This window comes from Mastigoproctus giganteus, chromosome 10 (assembly GCF_048544385.1).
Source record: "Mastigoproctus giganteus isolate SK-2022 chromosome 10, ASM4854438v1, whole genome shotgun sequence".
Lineage (NCBI taxonomy): Eukaryota > Metazoa > Arthropoda > Arachnida > Uropygi > Thelyphonidae > Mastigoproctus > Mastigoproctus giganteus.
This window is the reverse complement of record NC_143584.1, coordinates 48,283,217-48,293,685: the sequence shown is the minus strand read 5'-3', so window position 1 is coordinate 48,293,685 and position 10,469 is coordinate 48,283,217. Positions and strand designations below refer to the sequence as shown.

The 10,469-nt window shown below is 39.3% G+C and overlaps 1 protein-coding gene across 3 annotated transcripts in view; it reads left to right on the top strand.

Annotated features, from left to right (window-relative positions):
• The window catches only part of LOC150079024 (cytosolic carboxypeptidase 6), a 591,251-nt gene that overhangs the window by 412,134 nt on the left and 168,648 nt on the right, over positions 1 to 10,469 (top strand). For all 3 annotated transcript variants that reach the window (XR_016547524.1, XM_090382641.1, XM_090382642.1), the window contains 2 exons: positions 8,482 to 8,620; positions 8,971 to 9,085. Coding sequence is in view for 2 of the 3 variants with exons in the window: in XM_090382641.1 (XP_090238767.1) it covers positions 8,482 to 8,620; positions 8,971 to 9,085 (254 nt within the window). In the remaining variant the exon portion in view is untranslated. The remainder of the gene's footprint in view (positions 1 to 8,481; positions 8,621 to 8,970; positions 9,086 to 10,469) is intronic.

Sequence of the window (10,469 nt, the reverse complement as noted above, 5' to 3'; positions counted from 1 at the left end):
TCGCAGTTTAATCAGGGGTCTTGTAGGGAATTTTGTGTGCTTCGAACATTTCTATTCAATCTTAACGACATTCCATTAAAACCAGAAATTTTTCTAATTCTTTGATGAAATGCCGTGTACGCGTAGTTCATCTGGGTTTCGAAAGAGGAAAGATGTTCGGAAATTCCACAGCAGTATTTTTCTTTCCTTTCTTTTTCTTCTTTCTGTCCCTCCTCTCCTTATCTGTACCGACCACTATTTCTGTTTGAAAGCAGAATGACGATCAACTCGTGACAGCTCATTATGTCAGCCATACAGGGCTGAACGAAGTAGAGGAGTTAAGCAGAGATGGCACACTGACAAAAAAGGTTGCTGATATTATTAGGCTTGGGGCGGACAATCCCTCAGATAAAAACAATAAAGAGAAAAAACAAAAGGCTATTTTCAGTGAAATAAAACTGTAAAAATAATGCCATTGGAAATCATCGTCGCTGCACCAATTATACATCTACTAGGTGAGGCTGTCGAATGTTAGCCTCTGTTAGTGATGGTATTTGTGGAGAGTACTTTTTGTATTTATTAAAACAACTGGCTAATTTACATGGAATTATAATTGTTTACAGTATTGCTGTATCCGATAAAATATACCTTTTAACAAATTTTTGACTTTTTCTTTCTCCCATTTTGGATGGTGGTTCTCGACATCTACGAGAAACATTAACAATTTCTCGAAGAACGTGGCCCTGATTGTGAAAATCAGGGCCTCGTTCTCTTGCTTATATATAAGCAAGAGATCGTATAAAAACCTCTATGAAAATTAAGGATCTTTACTTCATGTAATATGCGCCTGTAAAGCGCGCTCCACTGGTTCTCCATCCCTGTCCTAGGAACCTCAAGTTCCCCATTTCTGTTGGTCTGGATTTCTTTTGAAACAGCCCTAATGTCCCACGTGGTTTCTCCTGAAGGAACAATCCAAAAAGTGTGAGAGAGAGAGAGAAGTCCCTATATTCCCTCGTTCTTAACTCCACTGAAATACTCAGTGAAGATATTTATAGTCCATAGCTTCTCTACCACAACCAGACAAGCATGAACTGAAAGACAGTCTTTCCTCAGAGCGAGGGCTGCAGCTTTCATAATTAATCGATACGCTCGTCCTCATCAGGACAACGCATCGTGCCCCAAGATTTTGCTATTCATGCTCAAATTCCAGAAGGTATATAATTATTTTACACATCGAATATTTCTTCATAAATATTTTGCAATGTACAGCGAGCACTTCGAGATATCCGTCTTATGATTGTGTTTCACTTTCTTCCATGGACTTACGCATAATCAAAGATGGAACAGAGTATTGGTATTCATTCCTTGAAGCACGTTTAGTTAAACCACATCGTATCCAGAAGTTGAGGCAGCCAAATCTTCAAGAGTCCTTGGAAGTCATTTATATAAACCAGTCGGAGTGGTCGATAAAATTGACTGGATAAAATAGGTAGCCAGTTAAATTAAAACTGATTCGTTGTTTAATAATAAAAATCACCTTTCGGATTTACAGAAATAAAATACATGTCAGGTTTTTTATACTGGGAATTAAAAGTCTTTCTTGGGGCGAGGCTCCTCATGGGAAAACAAATTATATGGGCTGTGTTTGGGTTACTAAGAGTGAAGACAGGCGTATATACTAATGCTAAGAGCATCGTAAATAGATTTGACGAATTTTTGAAAGTCTCTTCAATCGGGACTGAAGTCAGCCGATCTAAGGGGGAGGGTTTTCAGTATGCAAATCGTCCTCTGAGTACACTTGTACAGATATAATACACAGTGAATCAATATGGTCTGAATGGGTGATGCTACAAAAACCGAACAGCGGCCATGAAGGGACATCAGAAACATTGTGCCACTCAGACATCGGAAATGAGAATTTGAATATGGGGAGGACAACCTTTGCAGGAACAGTACAGGAGGAGGGAGAAGAGTTATACTCTTGGTTAAGCGGTACATACTGGAGTGGTGGTCAAAAGTTCTGAAAACAGAGTATAAAGAACACAGGTACAAAATTCTGTGCCCCCCCCCCCCAAGTGTATTCACCTGAAGTTCAGTACACTTATTGTATTTAATCTGCAGAGAGTTTAATCCTTGGGGAAAAAAAACTCTTCAGGTTTGGCATCAAACCAGGCTTTGACAGCTGATTTTAGCTCTTCATTATCTTTGAAATGAGTTCCACCAAGATGGGACTTGAAGTTTTTGAACAACTAACTTGTGCCAGATCTGAGTGTACGTGGGATGGTTTAATTGTTCAAATGCACATTCATGAATTTTAGCCTGTGCAACCCGGGTTTTGTGCACGGATGCATTGTCATGGCGAAGCAAAACCCGGTGATCCAAGTTTCCTCGTCTTTTCCCCCGAACTGCATCTTTTAACTTTGGCACGAGGCTGGCTAGATATCCCGCTGTTATTGTAGTTTTATGTGCAAGCTAATCAATTAATAAACAATCCTTTTGTGTCCCACAAATTCTAGGCCGACACTTTTCTAGCTGATATTTGAGTTAGAAACTTTTAAGAGGTTGAAGAGCTTTCGTGCTTCCATTGCATTCTTTCTAATTTGGATTGGGGTCATAAAATGTAATCAAATTTGCACCAGTCACTAAAGGGAACAAAAATCTATCTGGATTAGCAATAATTAATTTTTAATTTACTTTTGATGACGCTACCCTCTAATGTTTGTTATGAACGGAAATATTTGTCAGAATATCCATGTTGCGCAAACTTTGGATATTCATAAATGTTAATGTATTATTTTTAAAATGCTTCTATGGGAAATGTTAAGTACTTTTTCAAGTTCAGACATGCACTTTAATTCTTCTGTTTTCGAAATTTTTTTCTTCAACGACGCCAGTTGTTTTAGAATTGATTGCTTCTGATGGCTGACGAGACCCTGCTGGCCATCTTGCAACAGTAGCATAATTGAGTGATGCTTTTCCAAACACAAAGGCATTCTTTCGTAGATTTCTTTGGCCAGAAATTTGATTACTGAACGATGCTGGATGTTCATTCTGCTTCCACCTATCAACATAAAAAGAAATTAAATTTTAAAAATTGCATAAGAGACATTAAGCTATCAAAATAACATATTCTGTTATTTTGGTCCCTGAAGAAAGAGTACCTTGGACCAACGAACACCAAAAGACGGCCCTGGGACCATCTTGACAAGAATGCAGTTATATGACAATCACAGCACGGATTTATTAAGGGAGATCTCCCGATCCATGCTTAGAATTAAGGAAAGGTTTGTTCCACGTGAACGATTGCTGTACAAATTTAGAGCTGTTGCCATTCGGGAACAATTACTGCAATGAATAAAGGGATGGTTGAGTGGTAGGAGACGCAGTGGTTATTAATGACTTCATGGACAAACGTCATTAGTGGAGTCCCCCAGGGTTCAGTGCTGGGCCCATTGTTGTTTTCAATATTTATTAACGATATCGAGAAAGGCATATCGTTTAATGTCTAAGTTTGCTGGTGATACAGAGGTTGGCAGGGTGGTTAACGACAGTAAGTACAGCGACTACTCCAACAAGACCTGGATAAATTAGATGAGCTGAAAGTGGCAATTGCGGTTTGACGTTGATGAATGTATGGTACTGCATTCCGGTAGCAATAATCCCAGATTATCATATCTGGGATTATTGCTAACCAATCTTAACTGCTGGTTGGCTTGCTGTGCTTGAATAGCTCCTGTAGTATAAGCAAGTTCCATCGAATACATTCAGTTCACTTTCCCGGTTACTTAATTATAGCAGTTAACGTAATTACTAATTACGGAAATAATCAATACGATTAATCTTTTCTACCTTGATTACCCATTATCCGGATCAAACAATGAGGAAAGAAACTCGCCTTCTTAATGTTAAACAACTGGTCCCTCAGTCATAAAAGGATAGACGTATTATATTTAGCGTTTAACTTAATTGCAGTAAAGCTCATTAGTTCTGTAAATACACGCTCACATCGTAAACAAAACAACAATAAATGTTTATATTAATAAAATTATCGTCAGCAATCTGGTTGACTTTACGCCATTAGCCAGGAATTCAACCGGATCGTTTTCCTTCTTTGGTGAGCATGAAAATAAAAAAAGATAAACTTTTCGTTTATATTCCGGGACGATCGCATAAACTCAAAAGATCACAAGATAGAGGAAGGGTGCAGAAACATCATCGTATTTAGTAACCACGTGGATTTATACTACGGTGACTGGAACTCGTGTACTTCTGTACCTTCGCGCTTCGTCATTCGGTAGGGGGACGTCTGTGTGCATCGCGTTAAGCCTTTTAACATTTCCCGAATGCAAATATCCAATTTATGTCACTCAAAATGGACTGTGACGTATCCAGGAATCTGCAATGGAATTCCGAACGGGAGACATCCGTCATTTTTAACGCAACGTCCGTATAGCCGAGTAAATACGGTAATTGCTATTTTTCTCTCCCGAGAAACGATCCATATATCTCCAACAGGCAGCGAACAACTGGTAAACAAACACCGTTCTCGAGAAAGAGTTCACGGTTAAAACTTAATTTGTTGACGCGAAGAAAATCTCGATATCTGCGGCGTTAATCTGAACTCGCATCATCCTCCATCCCTCGAGAACTGTTGCAGGAGAGTACGGCCACCTCTCCCTCTCTGAATTATATCCGGATATAAAAGTAACGACCAAGGGAGGAAATAACGCTTCTATATTTAGGGCTACGGCAGACAGCCATAAAACACAACCTATAGGAAAGAGCGTTATTGGCTTCGTAACGCGAAAATTTGACGGCCTTCGTCCCCCTACCCCCCTTTGCTCTCTAGAGCACAAAAGAAACCCTCGTTCCTCTAATTAAAAGCAACTGTAATACTTTTCTTAATGATGTAAAGATGTATAGAGATGGTGGGGCAAACAACTCCCAGTAATGGGAAGAAATTAAGTGAGAGAACTCGTAGATTAAATCTCTTTCCAGGGGGTGAGGGGGGGACTACCTTCAGTGAGCTGAAGAGATGTTTGATTTCCTCCTTCGCATCCACATTGCCGTTGGTGGCTTGTGTTTCGGAAGACTTCTGTCTGTGCTCTTACAGCAGTTAATGGCGTGTTGTCTTGATGCGAAGAAGATGTGCTGGTGGTGTCTGTTTGTTTTGCAGGCCACGGTGGGAAGATGTAATCTCGGCAATCCGGCTGCCACATAAGTTATTACGTTATGGGCGTCATAAGCCTTGACTATAAAAGAGCCAATTTACAGCAACTGTTAGATATGGAACCTGTCTGTTATTGCTGATTGCAGTACGCCCTGTATCGTAGCAGTAGTTGAAGACGATATTTTCAAGTCGCTCCCTCTTACAAGGCCACAACAGCAACGCTAAGAAAATTGCGATTTTTTTTCCTTCCTTTTTGTGTGTAGCACTGCGCTCCCTTCTTTATTGTATCGCTCTGGTAACGTCATAATAAAAGTCATTGCCATTCCTGGGTCCCTTTCGTGTTGTCGGGACTTCAAAGGATATGAGACTTTGCGACATCTTTTGGCCATTTTAGAAAAGCCATTGCCAGGCCTCATAACTCAAACCCCGTTTTCCGAATATTGTTAGGAAACTTTGCCTCTAAATTTTCTTGTAAAAGCGCTCGGTTGACAGTTGTGATAAAAAAATAAAAATATAATCTTAGACATGGTTGTTGACCACGATTTCAGCAGGGAGATGTGCCAGTAGGAAAATGAAATAAGATTGCTTTTCTTTTTTCCCCACCAGATAATTTTATTTATTATTTTGAAAGTATTTGTTTGGCAAAATCGTGATTGGTTGCTATTTATGGTAACAATTTCTGGAAGAAATTAGCGAAAAGCGCAAAATACAAAAAAGAAACGGAAGATACTCCTGTGCTTGGCGCGGAATATGTACACTGTATAGCAAAAGTATGCACGTGCGGAAACATTTACAAACTAAATGGAGCTGGAATCACGTGCCCCCCCCACCCACATCGTGACATAGTTAATCAATTCTCGGGAAGGAATGCGCTGTTTTTCATCCATTTAAAATAAAATAATTGTTCACAGACGGTAGCTGCAAAAACAGGCAAACCGGCCATAGAACACATCCCTCATAGTCTTAGTTGCTTTGGTGCAAAACAAACGCCTTAATGTCAGGTGTGTTCTAAAGTCCTTATTCATATGGAAATTGAACTTATTTATCACTCAAATTTCTTGCAAAAATAAATACAGAAGCTTCATTCATTAGTCAGGAGATGGTGGGGGTTGGCTCTCCCTCAAGTAGAAATCAGCGACAGGCAAGTTAACGAATCCCTGAAATGCTAAGTCAAAAGAGACGGTTGGTAAAAGACTAACTGAGGCTGGTCAAGTTGAAGGCAAACCATACACAAATGAGAACTTGCTACGGATGCACACTGGCTAAGGTCAAAGTTAAATCCATAAAGAAGTCTTCACAAGATATGGGAATCAGTATTTATAATTGTAAAACAGAACAGGTTTTGCGATACTTGGTCTTGCTGGTAGAAGTTCACAATGAGGACATGGTTCGATGGAAGAGAAAAATTCTGTGACTGGATATCAGAGAAAGTTCAACGGCAACCGAAAATCCTGACAAACAGTCGTCAGTGGTATCAGTGGAAATGTTAGTATTAGATTGATTTACAACCCTGCCGTGTGGAAAAAAGTTCATATGCAGAATATTGGTGTACGTTCCGTGAAGAAAACATTTCAGAAAACGTATTCATTTGAAGATCGTGAATGACCACACCTACATGACCATACTGCAGTGTTTTCAGGTTCCTGTTAGCATCACAACCACTTCAGTCAAGAAGTAGAGTTTCCTTCCAACAAGCTGGGCAAATGGCCCGGCTGGGACAGTGAACAGAACACCATAGTTGGTATTCTCTTTGCGACACTTCTGTTTATATATCTGTTAAAGAGATGATGGATGCACCATGTTCATTTATAACTTTTAGAATACAATCCTCAAGTGCAAACAGTATGGCATGCGGTTTGAAGCTTCATACTGTCTGGGGAAAAAGTAGGGGAGGTTGGATGGGTGTCTGTGTTATTCTGTGAAAGTTTCAAGACAATAGCACTTATGCGCATTTCATTTGAGCTTGGATGTTGCAGCACTTTCCATCTGGTAGAGGAAAGACGTCAGGGATTTTCTGGAGCAAAACTGGGCCGCACTGACTATGGCACCATGGGGAAACCAGGATGTCGACAGTGGTCTGTATTTATGTTGTTGGCAACATGCAAACTACAAGGTTCCCGCTTCGCACTGAGTATCCAACGCCCATACTCGCGCATCAGTCCTAGAGGACATCGTTATCCGTTCACCACGTGCGTTTCGTCTGTTCCGTGAATATCCCAAAACCTGTTTCATTTGTACAATCAATATATATCCGTCTCAAGCAGTAATTGCAACTTGTTTGGCAGTACCTCATTACAGAATAAAGTTATATGCATAAAGTAAGTGCTCCAATTATTGTTATTTCTTAAGGAAATGTTTAAGTAAAATATTAAGAAAATACGTTATTCAGAATTGCTTCCATCTCCACGTTCAGATGTAAATTTTCAAGGGTCCTACTTTGTGCGCCATACCTTCACGCAGCCTAACTTTAAATTCTTTCCTTTCTGCGTGACTTTTAAAAGTTTTAAATATTTAGTTAGAAACAAAAAAGGTCTCATTCTGTTAAAAAAAAAAAAAAAATACCGCTCACAAAAGTAGATTGTCACATTCCAACGAACCAGTAAACCGTAAAAACGTCTTCCTCATATTTATCAGGATGTGAAGGTAGGACAGGATTTATCTTTAATATTTCTGCATGAAGAAATTCTTTATGTGAATACCGATTACTCCCAGGCGGGCAAATTCCATTTCGTATACGACGTATCTTTTACTTAGAGAAGATAAAAGGTTTCTGGTTCAAATAATCCCACTCTGCTGCAGATTTGGCTCGACGAAACCAGTTCAACGAAATATCAACCTTTATTTAGTAACAAAGATTGTTTCGGTATTTTTCTGTTGGCAAAAACAAAGATAAAAGGCATTAGCGAATTACCCACAAGAACACTGGTGGATAAAACAAAATTCGCCTTCTGTTTGAAGAGGGCTTCTCAGCAGAATACAACTTGCTTTGGGATTAACGCAAAAGTGCTGCGGGAGACTTCCTCTGAAGAGCAATGTTTTCACACTTGGCTTGGAACAATCAACCGATTAAAATGCTTTATTCGTAATTTCGCTCTCTCTCGCCGAAATACTTCTAAAAATCAATCTTTTATGTCAACTAATATCTTACTCTTCACGGGCCTCTTAAAAAATCGAATAGTTTTTTCCCGAGCCCAGTAAATCATCCCCTCTTTGAGTATTATTGGTTTAAACCTATTAATTCTATCACTTTTGTCATCTATAAATGATTCAAGTAGAGAAACTCAAGACATGGCTACTTTTCATCCTTTTCTTTTTCTCCATGATCTGCTCAGCAAGGGCGGAAACTGGATATGGTTACTATAGCTGCTGACAGCGGAGAGGAAGAAGATGCCAAGAAAAAGAAGAGAAAGGTCGTCATAGTGACAGCGAGGATCCACCCTGGAGAGACACCATCTTCGTTTGTCTGTCAAGGTAAAAAAATAAGATTGTCCTAAAGTAAAATAATTGTTTATTTTTGCAGACAGTAGCTGCACAGCCCGGGCAATTGCACCGCGCATACCTTACAAGGCACGCTGAAGAGTCCGATCTCTTTTTTGTTTAATGCACCAGAAGATTATTAGAGTATGTTTTCACCTTAAATGGATTCGTATAGATGTCCAGATCATATCGGTTGCAGTTAATCCTTTCAGTGCACAGTTTTTTGTCTCCTTGTTATATTAAAAGAAATGTTTATAATTTTTTAGTCGAATTTTAATTTCAATGAGATATCCATTTTCTGATATATTGTTTATTTATTTATTTTTCCCCTTTTCTTTCCCAAGGAATTATGAATTTTCTTCTCAGTTCGGATCCGGTCGCAAAAGTCCTTCGGGAAAGACTAACTTTCAAATTTATTCCTATGCTAAATCCCGATGGTGTGTATTTAGGAAACTACAGGTAAGCAACACTCCCCTTACTTGTAAACATGAACAGAAACTTAAATTAGGAATAATACAAACTGAAACACAACACATTACTAGTTATAAATGAGTTATTTATGCAGAGAAACAGAAGTAAGAATCAGGACCGTAGTGGCCATATAGACCATGCTTGGATAAACATGGTCTAATGGCCACCACCACCTGTGGTTTCCCACATCTGCGTCATCTTGTGATGAATCTCTTGTGATGAATACAGAATCGTCTCTTGTGATGAATACAGAATCTCTGTGAAAGCCAAAAAAGCGTTGGTTTCTGTTGCTGTTTTCTGGCTACTTGGCGCCAGGGCCCCAAGTGGGACTCGATGGGTTACGATAAGGTGAAGCTCGGACCCCAAACGGCAATGTCTGCATCCACCCATGACTACAAGAATGAATTTAAAACTTGCAGGGAGGGCGGAAAGTAAATATAGTTGCTCTCCTCCTAATGAATTCAACCGAAATTTTCCTGTTAAAAATATCTTCCCTTCAGAACTTTGTTTCTGCTCCTTTCACCAATAATATGATGCGCTACTTGTGTCTTACGCATGCGTCTAAAGTGCACGAGACATTTTTAAATGTTCTTTATACTCGAACGGTTCCTGATATTCTATGAAAGGTTATTTGCAATCAAGAATTAACTTTTATCATTAAGGCAAGCTATTCGGAGTAAAAATTCCAAAGTAATAAAATAAACTGTAAATATCTTCGGTGCGGGACAGCTTGAAGACAGGAAAAATAGCAATTTTAAAAAATTGCTGGAATTCGAGTCGGAAGTCGAGAACAACAAACGTGCCAAAGACATTTATCACCAGCTCCCCGGATTTCCAGGCCAGATACGAGTAAATCCAGTTAAATATTTATAAAGTTTAATTGGTGGCAATACCTAAGAGAAGGGAGATTAACAGTCAGTCACTGTCAGTCAGTTCCCAAGAACTAGTAATTTATTTAAGGATTAGCCCGCTGAGGGCTTCAAAAGCGAACAGCACGGAGGAATGGAATGTTGCGCAACCCCGCCCACTTTAGATGTTGACAATAGCATTCCAGATCGAGATTGCAAACAGATTATCAATGATCTTGGCCAACAGCTAAAGAGTGCGTCAGAGCTAAGTGCAGTAATGTATTGCGAACTATGTATGCCAATTTAAGGTGTGAACTCTTAGCTCTACCATTCATCACAGCCCACCGATGTGGCATCTGCCTTACAGTTAGCGCTTGGTTCAATAACACGCAGGGTGATGAAGGGAAAACAAGGAAAGGAAGGCTTAAAGCCAAGAGAAACCAATTTTTGAGAACAAGAATCGCGAATGTGAAGCAGAATCATTTATTTATTACTTATATTTATTTAACCAAAATAAAAGAATG